The sequence below is a fragment of the Anas platyrhynchos genome, chromosome 1, assembly GCF_047663525.1.
Source record: "Anas platyrhynchos isolate ZD024472 breed Pekin duck chromosome 1, IASCAAS_PekinDuck_T2T, whole genome shotgun sequence".
Lineage (NCBI taxonomy): Eukaryota > Metazoa > Chordata > Aves > Anseriformes > Anatidae > Anas > Anas platyrhynchos.
The window spans coordinates 9,203,756-9,226,405 of record NC_092587.1 but is presented as its reverse complement, the minus strand read 5'-3'; the positions used below and the strand labels follow the sequence as shown (position 1 = coordinate 9,226,405).

General features: G+C 39.8%; 1 protein-coding gene across 8 annotated transcripts in view; it reads right to left on the bottom strand.

Moving 5' to 3' along the window:
- Positions 1-22,650, bottom strand: part of SEMA3A (semaphorin 3A) — a 346,181-nt gene that overhangs the window by 152,964 nt on the left and 170,567 nt on the right. For 5 of the 8 annotated variants that reach the window (XM_072026340.1, XM_038179761.2, XM_072026369.1 and 2 more), the window contains one exon: positions 21,040-21,237. In XM_072026340.1, coding sequence (XP_071882441.1) covers positions 21,040-21,151 — 112 coding nt within the window. In that variant the 5' untranslated portion in view covers positions 21,152-21,237. Of the gene's footprint in view, positions 1-21,039; positions 21,238-21,394; positions 21,593-21,787; positions 21,808-22,054; positions 22,174-22,650 lie in introns of those variants that run through there. The other 3 variants (XM_038179751.2, XM_072026432.1, XM_027460077.3) reach the window with 3 other exon arrangements.

Here is a 22,650-nt window from a genome sequence, read left to right as displayed (position 1 = left end):
TTGTTTTAGTACTTAGGCATTTGTTTGAGCCTTGAACTAAATACTTGTGTTATTTATCAGTTGTACTATTTGTTCTGGAAAGTCCAGATAGTATCTCATTGCGCTAAAACCTAGTCCTTGCCTTCAAAAAAATGTGTACTACCATTTGAAAATAAAACAAATGTGTGTAAAAAGTAATTAGAGATTGGAAGCTGACGCACAGAAATGTTGTCTGAAGTCACACTGAAAGTTTGTGTTAGAACATGGAATTGTAGATCAACTGTTTTAGTCCTAAGACTAAATCTTCCTGATATTAATGCCCTTGAAATGCGAAGACAAACACATACCTCAATTTATCTATGTTTTTATTCTTTTAAAGAGGAGCAAAAGATCTCTTCTGTAGTATAATCTTCTGTAGTATAATCTTATTTTAACCAATATATCCAAGCACTATTTTTGCTTTCTAGGAAGGTAGTATATAATTTTTGCTGCAATTAATGTTGAAGAATATGCTTTGACATTAACACATTGCTGTATGTGGCAAGATAGTTTGGAGCTTCAGTATTCACACAGGAGCTTTGTGAAGCACTGCTTTTCTGAGATGACACAGTTTCATAGCAGGAATAAGTAAAAGCTGAGAAAAGCAAGGATTTTATTTTTATTTTTGTCTCAGGGGAAATTACAATATTCAAACAGCTGTTTTCAAATTAAGACAAACTGAACAGAGTGACAACTTAGAAAAAAATGAAATCCAAGAATGTATAGCTTTTTCTTTTGATCATTTAACATGTCTATTCTTGTCTGGGTGTTCAGCTTTCTTAGGCTCTAACAGGAAAAACAGCCCAAACATGGTCAAATCATATCCTCATCTGAGAAGTCTGGAAATGTTTCTGAGTGTCCTGTCTTGCATGGCATCTCCTGACACTAACTTATACAAAACGTAAACATGCTTCATCCCTGATCTCATCCTGTTGGTTGAGATTCAAGGCTGGCTTATATGTCTTATTCTGTGCTGCTATCATATAACCCTTATACTGCTTTCTGAGGTACTGTCAAAGATTTTAATGTGAGTTATGGTCCTGTGTAGAAAAGGATGGGGAAGCAAACACCTAAACCTCATGAAATTCTTATAAACCTTGCTGTCACCCTGAACACACACAGTTTAATGTCAGATGAGTACAAAATCATATGCCTTAGATCAGCGCAATGATCCAGAGTAATGTTTTCATTTGGATAGAACTGGTGGAAAATTTTGATTAAATGGAAACTTCCTTTTTCATTGACAATTCATTTTGATGGAAAACGCCTGCCTAATCCTTGTAATACATTACCAGACAGTCCCACAAGGCAAATTCTCTGTTTATGCATGGCTTAGAGAAAACGGCCATGAGCCAGGTTGCTTCAGTACTTTGTCATTAAAGCTCAGCTCTTATTTGCCATTTCAAACCTGGGGTGCCAGTTGTGGTGGTGAATGAAGCAGCATGAACTGGTCACTCATTCATTTCACACACACCACAGATCAATTCCTGTATGATAGAGCTTTTCATTTTCCACATATGCTGAACTGCATTTGACCTGGTGGTGAAAGGTTTCATTTACCATTACAGTCACTTCAGCTGTGCAGTTTCCAGTCTGTATGCTGATTTATGGATGGATGGATTTGCATATGGCAAACATCCACACTGCTTTATAAGTTTGCAGTTATGCCAATAAATGTAAAAATGTAAAGTTAAGGCTATGATACTAGCATGAGTAATGTTTTTGTTAGAAACAGCTCTGATTTTTCCTTTCCTTTCCTTTCCTTTCCTTTCCTTTCCTTTCCTTTCCTTTCCTTTCCTTTCCTTTCCTTTCCTTTCCTTTCCTTTCCTTTCCTTTCCTTTCCTTTCCTTTCCTTTCCTTTCCTTTCCTTTCCTTTCCTTTCCTTTCCTTTCCTTTCCTTTCCTTTCCTTTCCTTTCCTTTCCTTTCCTTTCCTTTCCTTTCCTTTCCTTTCCTTTATTTATTTTTAATGTATGTAAGGATAAAATTCCACTCCATTTAGAGTTTAAAACACAAGGAGACTGCTAAAAAAGAAACAAGCCTCTCTTTATGGTCACCTTGTTTCTTAATGAGTTTTGCTGTTCCTTAGCAGACATGTTTGGGGATCATCTTGTTCCTAGAGGCAGAACTATGCATAAATCCTGACACTGATGGAGAATTCTCCAGGCTTGTCTTGGAGATGGCAGTGTAAGAACAGTAATATCTAGCCAGAACAAAAGCCAGTCTAATGTACTGATAGCCATCTGTGGATGATTTAGGAAAGGGGATGAGCAAAAGAGAATACATAGTTCCTGATAGCTCTCAGGTTACAGTTGAAGAAAATCACCTTGCCTTTTTTTTTTGTTTTTTAAATAGCATTTGATCTCTGTATCTGACCTAACTCACTGCTGCAGAAGGCTACTGTTTAGTTAGTTTCAATACCAGCTTTAACAACTTTTATAAATACTGGTCCTGGTTTTCAGAGCACCTATTGCTTTTTTTTTTTTTTTTTTTCTCTGTAAGCAATTTGTCACTCTCTCCACAACATATACCTGTATTGTCCATTAATGCTAACACTATATTGATGAAACATCAGGATAAATATTAATTCATTTATTGTTTCCTGGCATGAGCAAAGCAGAAAAGATCCACCTCCCACCCACATTCTGCAACAGCCTTAGGAATGCAAGACGTTTCATGCTTAAATCATCTACTATGCAATGCAAACGTTTATACCCACTGAAACACAAAACACATCATTCATTATTTTGAAATGTAATTTTGAATTAGACATTTACATTGAAGAACAGCTAAAAATAACTTGCAGCAGGGTGTGGTTTAATTTTGCACTGTTTATGGATCTGGTCCAAGCATGGTTGTATAAATATCCTTATGTTTCTGTACATTATGTAGGTAAATGCATATATGCACCTAAGGATACTTTCAGAATTCAGAGGCTTTGGGAAGTTTGTTCTCCCAGCTCAGCTCCACAAAGGGAGAGGCTGAGCTCATCCATGTACCAAAACCTTGTTGTAGTTGGATGGTAGAGATGGGAGTAATTGGATGGGAGAGAACTTTTCATCTCAGTTGGACATAGCAGGGGAAGGAGTTTCCCATGTTGCATTTATACCTCATGTACCCTGCTGCTGTCTGACAATTTTACATAGATGTCTGATGCCTGTATGTCCTCTAGTCAACATGTGAACAGGCTCAGAGACTTTGTTACAGTAAGTGACCTTCTTGACATACATGTATATGAATCTTTTGTGTCTATGTTACTATATAATGTATTTTCTACCTGTTAATATCATCCTTGGCCAGCACTAGAGAAGTGTTACGATGCCTCAGTTCCAAGGCATCATAGATATATTTACTAATGAGTTACTTTGTGTGTTTTTTGATTGTTAATACACTTAAAGTAATTACTGCAATTAATTCAATTGATGTCCCCTTCCAGCCTACTAAAGGACTTCACAGTCCTTTACTGGAAGTCCTTCAATGGAGATGAGTAAAGTAAATGTATTTTCCATTGGATTTTATGCCACAAATGGTTTCTGCTCCCATTTTTAATATAAAACATTCTGTTTCCTTCTTTAAACAAACACCTATAATAAAACATGAAAAATGTTATTGTCCCACCATCCTCTACTGCATTTGAGACTTTCTGCATTTTCTTAACATGTGGCATAGAGCACAGTAAGTTTTAGGATAATGGAGTGTCTCCCCGAGTGGCTACATCTGAGTAGCTGCAATTTAAATTTCTCTTGCTGTTTTGTGAGGAGCACCAAGAGACCACTGACAAGATGTCTGGAGTGAGGAAGCACATGGCCCTGTGTTAGCTGTCCCACTTTGTCAGGCAGATGTTTGTAAAGGAGGAGGGATTCCTCTGCTAGAGTTAGCAGTTATTTGGAGAGGCAGGAAAGCAGCTCTGGAGTCTCCTGCTGTGGGGAGAGCTCCTCGGCCCTCTCAGATGAGCTCATGTGAGAGGCAAGCAGTAGCAACTTTCACTCAGAATGCCTGAAGGTAAAGCTATGCTGAGTAAGTAATACTCCAGCAAAGGAGTTTCAATGTAAAAGGAGTTTCCAACAAAAATTTCAATGTTGTGCCTTTTTTGGATAGATATGGGAAGGGTTATTGAAACAGAACAATTTCATTATGGAAACTCTGCTCCAAGATTGGAATATTACTAACTTATCTAAAGTTACTGTTTTAAAATCAGTGGAACTGCTTCAAGGCTGATTTGTGTTCAGTGTGTGCTCTGTTATGCACACAGATGAACTTTTGCATAGAAGGTTTTAACAGAAAGACCTGTTAGCAGGGAAAATGGGAAATAAAATACAATGTATTTCTTTGCTCAAAAACTCAGTTTAAACTTGCTTTGGCATTAAAAAAAAAAAAAAAATCTGAAAAATTTCGTGTTGATACACATCCCAAAAAGGACTCCAGCAGACTGAGACACTGGACATAAGGATGCACTGAAACACAGCTCTTCTTGTAGTATTTTAGAGCATGATATAAGTGGGATCAAGAGAGATTGTTACTGGATGAAACTGTTTAATTTGGAAACAGAACAATATTTTGAATAGTTTTTTCCTTGTTTCTTTCCATTAATTGAACAAAGCTCAACAATTTCAAGCGTTCCTAACAATTGTTTGGTTTTGTAGTATTATTATTTCACAAGTGAAGAAGAACTTATATAACGTTCCAAAAGGGCACTTCACCCCACAGGTGCCATGTCCATTGAAATCAGTGGGACTACTCATATGAGTAGGAGCTTGTAAAATCAGTCTTTATTTGTTGTTGTTTTTAATCTCCTGGTAAATACTAAGACAAATCACATTTCATTACAGGAATATTAGCATGATTGAGCAAATCCCAGTCTTTGAATAATTGCCCTTTATAAATTCAGTGAATGAAAATGTGTTTAACTTTGTCTCTGTGAGTCCTTTTCAGCATAATTTAACCAGATCAAATTAGTGCACAGAAGCTATTTGGGAAAGAAAATGTGTGCTATAAATGATTACAGGGGTGACATGAACTATTTACTGAATTATGGAGCTTGAATGAAATACATCATGGTATTTTAAGGTAAGTAGATAGAAACTACAAAATATTATCAGGGAAAATGATTACTACTTAGAAAACTACAGCAACAGGCCCATGTTATCTCATGATTAACGGGTAGGTACATAATTCACATCACCTTTCAAGGTGAACTTTACTTTGGAAACATTTTCTAGTCTTTGCTCCTGCCTAATCACGGTTTTTGGAGCTGTTTCAGGCATGAATGGCTTAGTAAATCTTTCTCTTTCCATATATACACATGCCAATTCTATCTAAGCAGTCACGAAGTACAATAAAACATGCAGAAAACTAACTGGCTCAGAGCCTATTAGTTTTTATTTTACTCTGTGTTCCTCATTTTTCTACTGTTTACTTTCACTTTTTTTTTTTTTTTTCTTTTTGGGTGCATGAAAAGCTGTGTATTTTTGAAGGATATATCTAGTTTTAAACCAAAACATCCACTTATTCTACCTAGTTAAGTGTGCAGTGCAACAATAAAGAATAGTGAAATACTGAGCAGTTTGTAAACAAGATTCAAGTAATGATTATTTTGAGTGCCTCATGGGTCAGATAATGACTGGCACAATTCAGAATAATAATACTTGAATCCTTTATGTTTCTTCCACTCCAATGACGCTCTTATGCCAGATTCTCAGTGAAGGTCTACACCTCCTTACTCCTTAGATCTTATTATTTTTTTTCCCCCATGAAGGAAGAAAGGGCAGCATTTTTAGCATTTTTTTTTTCCTTTTAATATTAGAAGAAGCAGAAAACGTATAGTTGTGGAAGACCTGAAGACCTGATATTGCTTTTTAAAATTCACTTATCCCCAAGTGGTCATTATTGCAGCGAAATCTATTTAAGGAATGGGAGTTTCCATACCTGTGAATAGGTTAAAGTTTTATGGTGTTTCTTTTCACAGCACTTTGAAATGCAATGATCTTTGCCAGGAGCTAGCTGCAGAATTATTTACATATCTCTCTTCCTACCTCGGCTGACCATTCACATGCAAATAGGAGCTTTGACAGCTTCTCCACACATTTATGAAGCCCAGTGATCTGTCATTTTTCAGCTCAGAATGAAAAATATGACAATGCCTTAGAATAAAGCCCTGCCCGACTCTAGATTAGTTTCTTACTCTGCAGTACTGAATATGAAAAAAAAAAAAAAAAAAAAAAAAAGACTTTAGAAAAAGAAACTTTATTGGAATGGAAAATTGGAAAATCTAGGGAACACAATGAATGCATTTTGATCACAATATAAGCATAATTTTCTTAGGTTTGGGCTGGGGGAGTGTAGTTTTACAAACGATTTGAAAAGCAGAGATGACTTAAGTTATTGCTTTTTTATTGTTTGATAACCCCCTTGATAAGTCAGAGTCACAAAATAACTCCCCTCTACCACCTCCCTGCCCCCCCCCCAAAAACAAAACAAAACAAAACAAAACAAAACAAAGAAAAAAAGAACAAAACAAAAACTGCTTTTCACACGAGATTCAATTCACTGAATGGTGGACACACCAACATGATATCTGGGGAGGAATGTGAACAGCAGATACTTAACCTGGCCCTGCCTGTTAAACTCTGTTTTGTTTTGATTTTTTCTTGACTAATACTAATGAGCACTTGCCTACAGAATGGACTCACTTGAAAATGGTACCAGAACAGTTCATCTCTTCACACAACAGGTTCACTGTCTGCCTCTGCACATGTAAGCAATTCTTTCCTAAACCCTGATGTCCAAAAAAACTAACTGGATTGCCTTGCTCAGAACAATATTGTCCTTTGATGGTGATTATCAAAAAAATCATTGCTATTCTACCCACTCACTAGTTGTTATTTTCAAAGAAAACTTGTTTTAATACCTGAAGTCTCCTTTTATGGTGTAGTTCCAGTGTCTTAGAACCAGAAACAAGTACATGTTTCCTAGACTGTTTCACCTCCCTTCATATAATTTACATGCATTGATCACTTCCATATGTCTGGCGTAAGGTAAAATAGTTTGCATGCGTAGTAATGGTGGTGAACCTACAGCAAAACAAAATTCAGTGTCTGTCATATTCATACATGCTGATAGTAAAAGTTTTTAAGAGAATGGCAGTTATGAGAAATGGATTTTAAAAAGCTGTTTGTAGTTTCAGCTATAGAAATTACGTTCAAAAACTAGAAGGTGCATTGCTCACGCTTGTCCTCACTCCCTTTGGTACAATGTCAATTAACAGTATCAATGCTCTAATTCCCTTTTCTCTTGCACCACTGTAGACACAGTAGACACATTTAATGAACTTATATATGATTTATATGAAGATAATTGTTGATAGCTTAAAATTTCTAATGTAGAATAATAGTACACAAAAGATTTGATACCTTGAAAGCAAATGAAACAGTTGCATTTGTTGTTGTTGTTGTTGTTTGTTTGTTTGTTTGCTTTTTTGTTTTTACTTCAGTAAACGGATTTTTTTTTTTTTTTTTTTTTTTTTGTGTGTTGGTCTCTGGTGATCTGTTTGCCAGCTTCAGGAACTGAGGTTAGGTTTTCTAGTGCCAGCAAAATGATCACAAAAAATGGTATGAAGTGGTTCAGTAAGATACCTTAATTTAAAAAGTCAAACCACAGACTTTTGACTAATCAGAACCATACAAATAAATTCATTTGTATTGTGTATTCATTGTGTATTTCTTAATTAATAACATGAAAATTAGCATTTTATTGTAGGGAAAAATGTTATTCAAAGCAAGAATTAACTAATATAAGTGTATGAAAAAAAAAGTATAAAAAAAAAGCATAGAAAAATAATCCTTGAATTAATTCACTAAAGGTAATATTTACATGCTGTATATCAGGTATGTGGAATATATGAACAACTAGTTTTATTTTCACACAGGCCATGATGATAGAAGGAACAGGTGATTTCATATTTATTCTGGGAATTTTACAGAAATGCAGAATTCTCCTTCTGAATTTATTATAGCAGTCATTATTAGGTTTGAACTAGCACTGTTAAGTGACAGTTTTCCACTGAGTGAGTCACAAATGACATGCAATTATAAGTGACTGAGCTAATTACTGAGTGTTTCCCCAAGTGGCAGAGGAAGGCTGCCCTCCTCCTGGAGAAGGTTGGAAAGCATGTTGGGTATGGAAAGACAAAAAAAAAGGCTGCATATGGGAAGACATAGAGGTTTAGTATCCAGAATCTCTTGGGAAAGAAAGCCCATAAACATGTAGGAGCAGAGGAGTATTAAACACCGGTGGCCTGGTAAGATATGTTCAGACTAAGTGGAAAAGGGAGGAAGTGTTTGAAGTAAGGTTTTTATTTTTGTCTGATAAGTGCACACACACATACACACAGCTTTATCTTACTCTTTGCTTTTAAATTTGATTATCTGCTAAGGATACAAAGAAGGAGAAGACTAGCTTAAACTCAGAGAACTAGGCCAGGGTCTTGCAAGCTTTCACGTATCTTTCACAGAATCACAGAATCACAGAATTTCTAGGTTGGAAGAGACCTCAAGATCATCGAGTCCAACCTCTAACCTAACACTAACAGTCCCCACTAAACCATATCCCTAAGCTCTACATCTAAACGTCTTTTGAAGACTTCCAGGGATGGTGACTCCACCACCTCCCTGGGCAGCCTGTTCCAATGCCTCACAACCCTTTCAGTAAAAAAGCTCTTCCTAACATCTAACCTAAAACTCCCCTGGCGCAACTTTAGCCCGTTCCCCCTCGTCCTGTCACCAGGCACGTGGGAGAACAGGCCAACCCCCACCTCTCTACAGCCTCCTTTAAGGTATCTGTAGAGAGTGATAAGGTCGCCCCTGAGCCTCCTCTTCTCCAGGCTGAACAAGCCCAGCTCCCTCAGCCGCTCCTCGTAGGACTTGTTCTCCAGGCCCCTCACCAGCTTCGTCGCCCTTCTTTGGACCCGCTCAAGCACCTCGATGTCCTTCTTGTAGCGAGGGGCCCAAAACTGAACACAGTACTCGAGGTGCGGCCTCACCAGAGCCGAGTACAGGGGGACGATCACCTCCCTAGCCCTGCTGGTCACGCTGTTTCTGATACAAGCCAGGATGCCGTTGGCCTTCTTGGCCACCTGAGCACACTGCTGGCTCATATTCAGCCAACTGTCCACCATCACTCCCAGGTCCTTCTCTGCCTGGCAGCTCTCCAACCACTCATCTCCCAGCCTGTAGCTCTGTTTGGGGTTATTGCGCCCCAGGTGCAGGACCCGGCACTTGGCCTTGTTAAACTTCATGCAGTTGACCTCAGCCCATCGGTGTAGCCTATCCAGATCCTCCTGCAGAGCCTTCCTACCCTCGAGCAGATCGACACACGCACCTAACTTGGTGTCATCTGCAAACTTACTGAGGGTGCACTCAATGCCCTCGTCCAGATCATTGATGAAGATGTTGAAGAGGACCGGCCCCAGCACCGAGCCCTGGGGGACGCCACTAGTGACCGGCCTCCAACTGGACTTGACTCCATTTACCACGACTCTTTGGGCCCGGCTATCCAGCCAGTTTTTAACCCAACGAAGCGTGCGCCAGTCCAAGCCAAGAGCAGCCAGTTTCTTGAGGAGAATGCTGTGGGAGACGGTGTCAAAAGCCTTGCTGAAGTCAAGGTAGACCACATCCACAGCCTTTCCCTCGTCCACCCAGCGCGTCACTTTGTCATAGAAGGAGATCAGGTTCGTCAAGCAGGATCTGCCTTCCATAAACCCATGCTGACTGGGCCTGATCGCCTGCTTGCCCTTCAAGTGCCGCATGATGACTCTCAAGAGGATCTGCTCCATGAGCTTCCCTGGCACTGAGGTCAAACTGACAGGCCTGTAGTTCCCCGGGTCAGCCCTCCAGCCCTTCTTGTAGATGGGCGTCACATTCGCTAGCCGCCAGTCAGCTGGGACCTCAACCGATAGCCAGGACTGCTGATAAATGATGGATAGTGGTTTGGCCAGCACCTCTGCCAGTTCTCTCAGTACCCTTGGGTGGATCCCATCCGGCCCCATCGACTTGTGCACATCCAAGTGCTGTAGCAGGTCACCAAACAGTTCTTCGTGGATGGTGAGGGCCACATCCTGCTCCCCATCCCCTTCCACCAGCTCAGGGTACTGGGTATCCAGAGAACAACCGGTATTGCCGCTAAAGACTGAGGCAAAGAAGGCATTGAGCACCTCCACCTTTTCCTCATCTCTTGTAACTAAGTTTCCCCCCGCATCCAATAAAGGATGGAGATTCTCCTTAGTCCTCCTTTTTGTGTTGATGTATTTATAAAAGCGTTTTTTGATATCTTTAATGGCAGTAGCCAGATTGAGCTCCAGATGAGTTTTGGCCTTCCTAATTTTGTCCCTGCACAGCCTCGCTACATCCTTATAGTCCTCCCTAGTGGCCTGTCCACTTTTCCAAATATTATAAACCCTCTTTTTTCTCCTAAGCTCAAGCCACAGTTCTCTGTTCAGCCAGGCTGGTCTTCTTCCCCGCTGGCTCATCTTTGGGCACATGGGAACAGACCGCTCCTGCGCCATTAGGATTTCCCTCTTGAAGAGCGCCCAGCCTTCCTGGACCCCTCTGCCCTTCAGAACCGCCTCCCAAGGGATTCCACCAACTAGTGTCCTGAGCAGCCCAAAGTCAGCCCTCCGAAAGTCCAATACAGTGGTTTTACTGGTTCCCTTCCTGGCCTCGCCAAGAATAGTGAACTCCACCATTTCGTGGTCACTCTGCCCAAGACAGCTCCCGACAATCACATTCTCCACCAGTCCTTCTCTGTTTGTGAAGAGAAGGTCTAGCGGGGCACCACCCCTGGTAGGTTCACTAATCAGCTGCGTCAGGAAGCTATCTTCCACTTTCTCCAGAAACCTCCTAGACTGCTTTCTTTGGGCTGTGTTGTGCTTCCAGGATATGTCAGGGAAGTTGAAGTCCCCCATGAGTACAAGCGCTGAAGATTTCACAACTTCTGTCAGCTGCCTGTAGAACTCCTCATCCGTCTCCTCATCCTGGTTCGGCGGTCTATAGCAGACCCCAACAAGGACACTAGCTCTTTGGTAGACAGTACTGCAAAGACTAAACACAAAGGCTCCTTTCCTTCAGACAGTGCCATCTGTAATCACCTTCACAGTGTATTTAGTGTGAAATAGAGGTGGAGACTCCAAAAAACATTGTGAAATGTTCCTGTATAAAACCATCTGGAATACCCAAATCACATTAAAATAGATGGACTTTCTGGATAATAGGTATGTGTTTCATGTCACACACATACACGGCTGTGAATATATAGTTTTATAATCAGTTTAAAGTACCTGTAAGGTCTTTGTATGGTGATCAAAACTAAGTTCTGACTGAACTTTGAATATACACATTAATGAGATTATTCTGAGAACTGCTACAGCTCTGAATAAGCATGTCAAGTCTCTGACCTCAAGCAATTCCTCAAGAAATCATCTAATAGCCAAAGAATTAATAAGATTTCACATTTGTGGTGTTTTCTTTGATTCCTATTACAGTACAGATTTTCTGTGTACCTTCATACACGATGCTGAGCTTCTGTTAACCTTCAGCTTCCACTTGGTAAGGATAACAAAGCTTTCCTAATTTGTGTGACTGTTGTCCAGTAAAGAGTGTAAGTTGCAATGGGTGTTAGAAGAATGGTGAAAGACACAAAATTGAAAAAGGGATGTCAGAAAAGTACGTAGAATACTCACTCAGTAGGCTACAGTTCCCTGGATATAGTAAAACAAAAAGAAAATGAAAAAAAAAAAAAAAAGAGGGAAAATCAAATCAATAAAAAATGAACAGTTAGAATGATAAATTTATATAAATTTTATTTTATATATTCCAGACTTCAGAGAAAAATAAATTTTCCGACATATATTCTTTTTATTTTCATAATAGTTTTTACAAGAGTTATATATAATTGCCTTTGAAATTTAATGAATCCCTAAATCTTTAAATCCTTTCTTATGAGATGAATTTTTGCTTGCCTATTTCTTCAAGTATTATGACTAGAGCACAGTAGTATGACTGAGGATACATACTTAGAACTGCAATATGATAGAGTTACCAAACTGATAACTGCACAGCTAACATTCTGTAAATACTGCCCTGCTGATGTTTAGGATAGTTCAGATAAGTGCCAACAAGGGCTCTTTGAAAATGTTATCATGTCTTCCTGTACATCTGAATTTACGTTTGCTCTTGGTGAATGGACTCTGACAAATCCTGGAAGAGTAGTAATTTAGAAATAAAGCAATTTCCTGACTATGCAATTTGCAGGTACCTCAGGAATGCATTTATATTGTTGTTTGCAAGGCTGTCAGATCAGAAAGTCTAGATATAGCTGTTCATCTGTGGTAGTAGGGAGGTATATGGGAAAAAAGTAGCCTGGAAGGTAAAGTTTTCTTTCTGAGATCCATAAAAAAAAATCTTTTCTGATGTCCCTCCCATCACTTGAAAGGAGCTGACATTTGTCACATGGGTCTAGCAGGACACAGAGCTTGTACTTGCATGATGAGGATGACACAGCCCCTTGCATGATGGGGATGAGATCAAGTTGACCTACAGGTATTACAGAACAACACTCATCATTGCAGCTGTGGCCATTGTGTTTGGAGAAAAAGAGCTCCACCAGAGACTATATATATAGTTCAGACTATATTTTCATGCAGAAGTAGTAACGTTGCACTGGGAAATCCATGAAGTAAGTAAACATAATATTAACATCTTTACTTCATGTTAAGAGACTTCAATCTGTTTCTTGCCAGGTGTGGGATCTGTGCAAAGGCTAGCTCTTGCCATTGCAGTGTCAGCTGCTGATGAAAGCTGTAGCCTGCACTCTATGCAGCTCTTTTGGATGCTTGTGAGCTGTATTTATCGTCTGTTGCCTCTAGAAAAGGCCACCAACTCCTCCCCCTTGAAAGGCAGCTCTAAGTCCTTTAAATTATCTCACAGAGCTTTTTTGTGTCCTTTTCTCACACAAGGCTGGAATTTCAAAAGGAGCCAAGAGGGGCTGTTAGAACCAACATGAGCTTTATACATGTACTTCATTAGAGTGGAGAGTAAAGGAGATTTTTCTTTTTCCTTCTTCCAAAGGTTAGATGAAAACAAATAACTGCTTCATTCCTTGGATAGTTCCCCACAAGATCCAACTTTGCACAAAAATATTTATGAGACAAGAATTTTATTTGACTGCTCACTTCTAAAGTTTCTGCAACATTCAGCTCCAGAGATAAGCAGGAAGCCAAACAAATGTCAAAAAATTTTAAAACATTAGAAGAATGGCAAAAGCTTTTGACTTTGCTGTATTTTGTTATCAAACAGTAAAGGATGAAAACTAGATGTGACTCAAAGTAGACTAGTGCTCACACATTGCAGAGATTGCTGTAGACCTGCCTAGATGAAGGGGAACCTGTAATGACCAAGGTGAGAAAAGAATCCCCCAAAGTGTAAGTCAACTATTCAGAATTTTTAGAAATGAGCCTAAATTAGGCTCTCTCACTAATGAAATAGGTCAGCTGAAAAATGGGAGACAGGGTCCAGACACCTGTCTTTTCAGTTGTACATATGCACATGTATATTTATGTACAAACCAACTTATACAAAATTGGGTCTTGAAAACAGTTTTTATTTAAAAGTAGAAACCTTCAGAAAGTAACAGAGCTGGTCAGGGGACAGCATATAGAAAGCTCTGAATGATTAAGCTATTAAATTAGTAAAGCTCTGCAGCCCCAGACAGTCACTTCCAGCATGTGTCACTGGATTTGGAATGAGCTTATTAAGGAGGAGAGATATGGGAAATGTGAGATGTAAGTTAGTGAATTGTTTTCAGAACAATGAAGAATTTAGCAGTACTGTATATTTCTTGCTGTGACTGAAAGTTTTATGGAAATTTAGATAGATCTAGGCAATCTCCAGATCACAGACATGGAGGGCATACATAGGTTTTAGCAGTTGGATTTTAACACAAATTTAAATACTCATTTAGACAGATTCTTTAATTAGGTAGTTTTGATTTCGGGACACAGCCTAAATTCTTCTGTAGCATTTAATTGGCACCTTCTTTTGATATCCTCACAGAAAGAAAGAATCTAAATGAATGAACAAGGAGCTTAATTTCTTTTCCAGTCACTGAAGAGCGATGAGCGTCCTTAAAGTCTCATTCAGCCTGCCTAACCCAAGATAAGCTCTCTGGAGGTACCCCTCTCCTCCCATTGACAGTAACAAGAGCCTAACATGACTGACATAGTCAGTCAAAAAGAAAGAGAAAGACACCACAGAGAACCTCCTACTGCGCAGGAGAAAGGCTACAGCACTCTTAAGATTTTTGATGCTCTCAACAGCTGTGGCTATCCCTTTCTCTTGTACATTGAGGCACTGTCCCCCTTGGAAAAAAAATAGGAAAAGTCAAGTAAATGTACTATCCACAGTTATTCTCACCATTCACAGCTGTTACTGCAAGAGAGCAGCTAACCTATATGAAGGCTTTATGTGGGAGGACCGTGAACTTGCAGACATTCCTGAAGGGAGCTTTAATCCTGCAAGGGAAGGAATTCGCTGAATCGCCCACCAGACCCAGCACAACACCAGCAGCAAATTTCCCATGTAACCTTAATTAACAAGTGCACCAGGACAAGCTACAGAACTTCTATTTAAAATTTTGACATGGAGATGCCAGGGTCCACCCCACACATTTGCTTAAAAAATAAGTGTGTGGGAGCCTGAAAACAATTTTATCCTTTTTAGCTTTCAAACAACTGGAAAATGTCACATTGACACCACTTAGAAGGATTTGTTTCCTTCTCAGTCACTTAGGCACCGCCCCAGGTAAAGATCTGATTTTCTTTCAGATTTAGGGTCAAACCAGGCTCCAGTTGATGTAGAAAATGTTCAAAACATTGAAGTAACTTTGTATTACTTGTGCTTCCATTGCAGTCTTCCAGGTGTGCATGTAAGAGAAAAAGCCTGTGGCCCAGAAGTAAATAAAATGATGTCTCCCTAATAGCAGCTGTGGGCATTAAAACTCATATGCTGGATCAGTGATTAATCAAACCAAAACCATATTAGAAGGATCAGAGTACAACAATACATTAAATAAAACCTGAAAACAAAACAAAACAAAACAAAAAAAAACACTTCCAAGCAAAAAGAAAGAATTTAAAATACAAATCATTTAGTGGTTTCTTCTCGGAAGCAGTTTGATAATGCTTTTTGTACATACAAATGCACATGCGGGAGAGATTATCATATATAAGCCATTTGTATTGTAGCAACCTGCAAAGACTGGGTTTCTTATTTTAAATATTATTTTGTCAAATTGTTATGGAATAAATGCACACCTAAATAAGCCCTGAGCAAACAGATAGGTACTTCAGTCCTGATCTAAAAGACTTCAAGCACAGAAGCAGATTTTAAGGCAGAATTCACTTACAGGAGATCCACTGAAGTCAGTGAAATTGTAAACGATTAATTTTTTATTTTTTTTTTTCCAGGTGAGAGTTGTAAAGAAGCTATCATAAAAATGCAAGGGTAAGAGCTGTACACCTTGTACAGAGCTAAAGAGCTGTGCTTCATTTTCTGTCAATACAGCACCTTTCATGAATATGTCAGTCATTTGTAATCCATACAGCACAAATAATTACAGAGAACCTCAGCTTCTCAGAAAAGAGAAGTAATTCAGAAGGCTCTGTAATTCAGAAACCACTTTTTCCACTGGAATTAAATGGGAAAGTTGGAAACACAAAATGAAAATGTTGGGCTAGGTTTTCACCCTCCTTGTTCCAATTACTCTGCATGTCTCAGGCACTAATTAGAAAGCTGAAAATTTCCCTATATAGGCAAGATCTGAGCTTAGGCATTTTCTTTATCAGCTTCTCCCTTCTGTCAGCATATAGGACATGACAGAGGCTCATGGGATACATTTGGGTTGTCCTATGGTCTCTTCTGACAGTCCTCAGGTCTTGTGAAGATCCCACTCAACCAACATCAGGAAGAGCAATATGCAGAGCTTCTCTGAAATTCTCAACATTTACAGGGAAAAAAAAAAAAAAAAAGCTGAGGAATCTGTGACTGCATCTGACGTCTTCATTGCCTCCAGAGTAAACTGAGCTGATGGCAAGGACAGAGAGCAGCGGAGCATGCAGAAACACCATGCAGAAAGGCTGGAAGCTGAGGAACGTGACAATCCTGCACCTCTCAACTGTCAACGTCACCTGCTTGCCTTGCTTCCTGGTCTTCTTCCCAAATCTAGACAGCCCTTCATCTCCTTTTCAAGCATGTTGGAGAGGCTTTTCCCTCAGTCTAAGCAAAAGGCTTTTTAAGCAGGTACCTTGAAACCTGAGACAAATTCTAACAGTGGTCCCAGTTCAAGAGAGACAGCCTGTATTGCTGATATTTCTCCCTTTCCTTCTCCAAGCCTGGCCTGCTTTCCCAATATTTGTGGAGTTATTGAATTGTGAGTTATAGAGTTTGATTGAAAGGAAAAACCACAATCAAAACCGCCAGCAGGTCATCAGCTACAACCCAACTAGGTCAACAAACTACAAACCAAGTATCATATTTACACTAACATACATACAGGTAATTCAGTGCAGTGTCATTTCTCCCTCGTCACAGCATGTTGCACTGATTGAGTCAGACAGAAGCTTTGCCATTGCTCTCACTAGGGCCAGGATTTCATCCGTATAAAAATCCATCACATGAAATTGTAAATCAACTGCACTTCAAGGACAGAGTAGTTCTCACTATCACTCCAACTTTAAACAAAACACTTATTTTTAATATGGTTTGAACTGGAGCCAGGGAGTAATAGAGCTAAATCTGTGCGCAATGCTTTTCCACTTACTTGTTCTCAAGTAATATGTATCCAATTGAGCAACAATAACAAAGAAGAACCACACATGTACTCTTACAAAACATACTTACAGCATTTAGTAATTTTCAATAGAGAAATAGGACGCAACAGATGGATTTGAGAAAGTTGGGTTCACAAGATTTACTCATATGGAGACAAAAATGGAGGTTGTCTTAGGAAAAATCTATAAATCAAGGAATTGTTAATGGAAACTCGCTATTTCTTTGGGCTTATATGTTTATATTTAAAGGTTAGTGTTGCTGGTTTTGTCTCTGTTTGTGACGTTGCCCCTCCATACAGAGGACAGCAAAAGAAAATAGGAGACAACAGATGATACAAGAAATCCATCTGGAGTTAAGGCTATATTTATTGTTTTAAACTTTGCACACTCAACTTGATCACCAACTTTCTGAGAACTCTGTGTGCAATAGAAGTTTTCTGAACAGAATCTGTGACCTGGTGACACAGTGACTTACAGCTGATATGGAAACTCAAGCCAGTGAGATTTAAAAAAAAATAAAAAATCTTTAAGAAAAGATTCTTCTACTTTGGACATATCAAAAATTACATTTCTTGTTATTTTATAATTAAGACAAAATATTTGAAGGACATAAAAAGAGGAGCTCAGATGTTGAAGGGCTTGGCTGAGCTTTCAGTTTTACAGCTTTTTTTTTTATTTTATTACTATGCTGAGACTATGATCCAGAACTTATTGACGTCAATAAACTTTGGATCGGAAGAATTAATCATATTAGTTCTCTTTGAAATAAGGAGACAGGTATCACCTATGTTAAACCTTTCCAATCTGTGCTCTAAAAGGAATATGGATGGAAACTTTAAAATGCACAAAGCAAAAGCCCTGATGCTACTGAACAGGAGTTTCACCACAGATCTCATCTGGACAAGGATTTCCCTAATGAGCCCCTCAAATTTCCTTCCTTTAATACGTCACCAAAATCAAGGTGATATAAACCAAATAACCAGAGCTCTGTTTTACAATAAACAGAAAGAACCTTTTCAGACCGCAGATGAGGCCTTAATATATGTATTTATACACTTTCCCTTCCTCTTCCTATCCACAACGTACCCTGTAGGATGCTTCTAATCTTCTGCAAGACTGAGTGACGTGAAGTTAAGAGGAAGCGAAAATGGGAGTTAACCAAAATTTCTGTCCAGCAACCTGGGAAATGGCAGAGCTAATACTGGACCTTTGAAAACAAGTGACCATAGGAAATCAAGGTTGGCAGGGCTTTAACCCTTCATGACTCATTTCACTAACTTTTAAAGCAAAAGCCTGAGCTTTTTAACCATGTTTGACATCTAATTAGTTGAGAAAAACAAGAAGTTAAAATATATCCTTGCTTTTCTTTTGAAATAAAGCGCTGACAATTAGCTCCAAGGTTTAAGCAAAAAGACAAGCATGCATGTTAAAACAAAGCACAATGACAGCCACTGAAAAGAGAAGTCACTTGGGTCAGTCTTTTTACCTTTACATATTCTTTTCAATATTATGAGTTTGTTTTACCACTGCTCTTTATGGAGAGGCAGAACGAGTAAGTAACTGGGTAGCATCTTCTAATTGTAAACAGTTTGACTAGAGGTGAATCATGTAGTATCACATAATCATACAGCAGCGAGGTATATCCTGGGAGATGCGTATTAGCATGTAAAGTAATTCAGTCAGTGCCTAAAAGACACGTTTTCAATACCTTCATCTCTTAAGGCTGCTCCTATGCAAACTATTTATCTGTGCACAATGATGAAAGGAAAATTTGTCTCGAAAAGCACCAGCTGATAAGGCTTAGTTTCCCCTGACTAATAATGATATCCCCATACTTAGGGATCAATGTAGCAGCACATGCAGCATGTTCCTCTTGACCTGGCCAAGCATTTACACTGGTACTTAACATTAAGCACATGAAGAATCTGATTTGATTTTTAGGGTTACACACTTCTGAAGCAAAATTTATGATTAAGTACACATACAAATCAAAGGGCAGAGTGTGAATTCCTGCAAGTCTTCAGACTTTACTTTAACCTGCTTTGAGTTAAGTACGCATTTACTTTCTTTGCTGGTTAGGAAGCAGGGTTGCTCAGCATTTGAACTCACTATCTTTCTACAGTGACCTATCAGTCATAAAAACAGTGTCAATGCTCCCTTTTGTTTCTTGTTTTGTACACATAGGACTGACTATATATTAAAGTTTGGTGTCTGATACATTTAAGAAATGAAAATTAGATCCTTTCTTGCAGAAAGAGCTGAGCTGGAAAACAACCAATAAGCAGAGTAGCAAAATGTTGATAAACTGCACATGGATACAGTAGCATCAGGAAAAAAAAATAATCAAGTCACTGTCAGGCATATTTGGCCATCCTTTGAAATTAGTTGCTGTGAGATTAGCCAGTATAAGCAGGGGTAGAGAACTTGAGCCATCAATAAACTTTAAAAAGTGAAAAATAATAAACAATAATTAATTAGCCATTAAAACCATTTACAGGACATTTTTTATAGGATTTATGCTTCTCTATACTAATCTGAGTTTCAGTATGATTGTGAAAGTTTGGAAGCTATTAAGAGGTTTTTAATGACTTTTGACATGACATGTAGTTGTGGTAGAAGTTTTCTTCAGACTACATTATTCAAAAGAATCAATTTTGTAAAATAGAAATGGCTTTTCTTACGAAAACCAAATGAATGAACACCTTAAACTGTTCTTTTCATATGAATCTTCTCAAGTCTAAACACACAAAAAATGTGCATATATGTGTTCCTTAATAAAGCCCCACACATGTATTTTTTCATAACAATGCATCCAAGTTTTGCAGGTGTTTAATTTTTTTCTTTTTAATCTGAAGTGTGAAAATGACATCTGCCTTGTCTCAGAGAGGACTTTTCTCTGTTTCATTTACAGCATATGAAAGATGGAAAAAAAAAATAAAATTATTTCTACTGGCAAGAGATGTATTGACACTATACTGTAAACTGAGATTGACATCTATGACCGGGCATGCACACACACATTCTCTTTTTTCACTATAGAAATGGTGTGTTACTTTTCCTCCCTTCCTTCAGAAGGATAGTTGCTGCTCCTTCTTCCAGCCTTCTATAATCTGAGAATTATGAGAAGGGAGCTCTTCAGAGAGAAACATGTACATACACACACACACGCACACACACATACACAAACACATTCTTTTTAGCAATAATACTCTACAGCTCTTACATTTTAAACTTCTTCCCCAGTTACATATTCTCCATACTTTGTGATTTCTCCTGAAAATATATGTATAGAGGAGCTATGCTGATAAAGAAAAGGAGTCTGCCTATTTCAGAGTCCTCCTTTAATACAGGCACTATTATACAAAAGTTAATTACTGACAGTTGCAGTGTGAGTAGCATTACACAATTTCCAACATAAACGTAATCTCAGAGCTCTTTCTTCAGTTATACCTTCCTTGTGATTTTTAATGACATGCATCAGACTATACCGAAAACAACCTCAGCTCAAATAAATTGCACTGCATCCATAGGCGGTATTTTCTAGTGCATAACAGTCCTTTCCTCCTTTTCTGGACTGATCTGTTTCTTTCAGTTTATAGTTTCTTGGCAAACCCACCATCTACTGCTTATGTTAGGCATCTGATTGTCAGATTTGTACAAACTGAATATTCATGACTTGAAAATTAACCACTTCATGCCTAAATAAAGGAAAATATAAATCTTCACTTATTCCACGCTGTTTGAAAGAGATCCGGTACTGTGGCAGCACTACATGCCCAGAACGAGGGGGGGGGGGGGGGGGGATTAGCTGGGTGGCCAAACACGTCTCATCGTTTTAAAGAGTAAAGTCCGATGAAATAGCACAAGACTGGAAAGACTCTTCCCCGGATCAGCACGATCCCGAGCCCTTGTCTACAAATGCAACTAACTCTTTGTCTATGTTTAAACTGCGTGGTACCGACCGTAGCACAGAGTGGTTTTTTAAAGTATTTTTCTCAGAAATTTCTCCTCATGCCACTTTCCCCTTCGGAAGATAAGGAAGACTCGGGAGGAAGGTGTAGGGGGGGTTGGGGGGGGAGGGGAAGGTGAGGGGCGAGAAGGAGAGGTTTTGAGGAAAACGGAGAATAAGAGAGAACAACAGGCTTACCTTTATAGGATAATTTGAGCCTCGGCACGTTATTCTTCACATGCTGGCAGTTCACTCTTCCTGCTAGTAATACTCCCAAGGAAAGCAAGGCAATCCCCCTGAGCCAGCCCATGCTGCGGCAGCCACTGGAGGGTCCCTGCGAGCCGGAGCCGCGGCTCTCCCCGTCCTGCCGGGCTCCGCCGGGGAACTTCAGGCAACCTGGGGAGCGGAGGTAACAGGTGATGGGGGTGGGCTCCGCGCCCCGCCGCGCCCCGCCGCGCCCCGCCGCCAGCAACCCCGGCCCCCCTCCTCCTATTCCTATTCCTCCTCCTCCTCTCCGCCGCCTCCGGGGCAACTTCAAGCCCCTCTCACGCACACGCCGCGGGCCGGAAAAAGAGGCAGCCCCCGGGAGCGAGTGGCGGCCGGGCGGGGGGGCGGCATGATGCGAGAGGCGGCGGCGGGCGGTGCGGGTCGGGGGCAGGGGCCGGGGCCGGGGCCGGGCCGGGGCCGTGGCGGTGCTGGCGGGCGGGCGCCCCGTTCCCCGCACGGCGGGCGGGTCCCCGCGCACATGGAGGGAGGCACCGGGGAGGGGGGGGACACCGGCTCTCCCCGAGCTGGGTGCAGCTGACAATGGGAGAGCAGGAAAACTCGACCTCCCCCCCCCCCCCCCCCCCCCCCGCTCCCCCTTCCCTGCTGTCACACCACACATGCAAATGGAGGGTGGGGGGGAAGGAAGAAAAGAAAAGAAAAGAAAAACAACAACAAAAACCATCGCGGCTGAGATTAAAGGAGGGATCAGAATCCTCCACCGAGCTTGGGAAAGGCACGGAGCTGTAAATTGCAATCTATTTTATGCCGTGTCCAGGGGGTTGTGTTCCTGTTATTATTAGTAGTAGTAGTATCATTATTATCATCGTTATTAATAGTATTGCTATTATTATTATTTTTTCATTTTACAGCTCCAATTAAAAGATGTCCTGTCCTGTCCCTCCTCCCCCCACCCTTTAAAAACACAAGCCACAGTGTTGCTACCCACATAAATAACATCTCCTGCCCATAACATAATCCTCTTCATGTTGCTCCCAGTTAAAAACAAGTAACAAAGTCTTCCATCAGCATAACTTCACCGCTGAAGCTTTTAAAGCCTTGTTAGGGAAGGTTGTGCTAACCCTCCCGCCCTCCCCACCTCCTGCACTACTACAATTCAGCAAAAGAAATTCCTGGTAAAGCCTACTTCAACAATCAGTTCAAGACACGTACAGGTCTAGAGGGGCTTATAAATTACACTGGAGGATTCTCTGAAGCATTCTTATAAGTTAAAAACATTCCAAACCTTCCAATTCCTAGTACTCTGAATATTTTAGTGCTATATTTTTTTACACAATGAAACCAGATAATGTTTTTTGTTTGTTTAAACCAGAGGGGACACAAAATACCTTTTTCTAAATGTTATGGAGCTGTAAATACAAACACGTAAGCAAACTTAAACTGTCCCCACCCACACATCAAAACCCTTTTAGACAACGATGGTTTATTACATTTACTGTGCTGTGCTGAATATCAATTTAACATGCAATTTGAAAAGTAGTCCTACATTGATATATACAGCTCATTGCATTCCTAATGCAATAT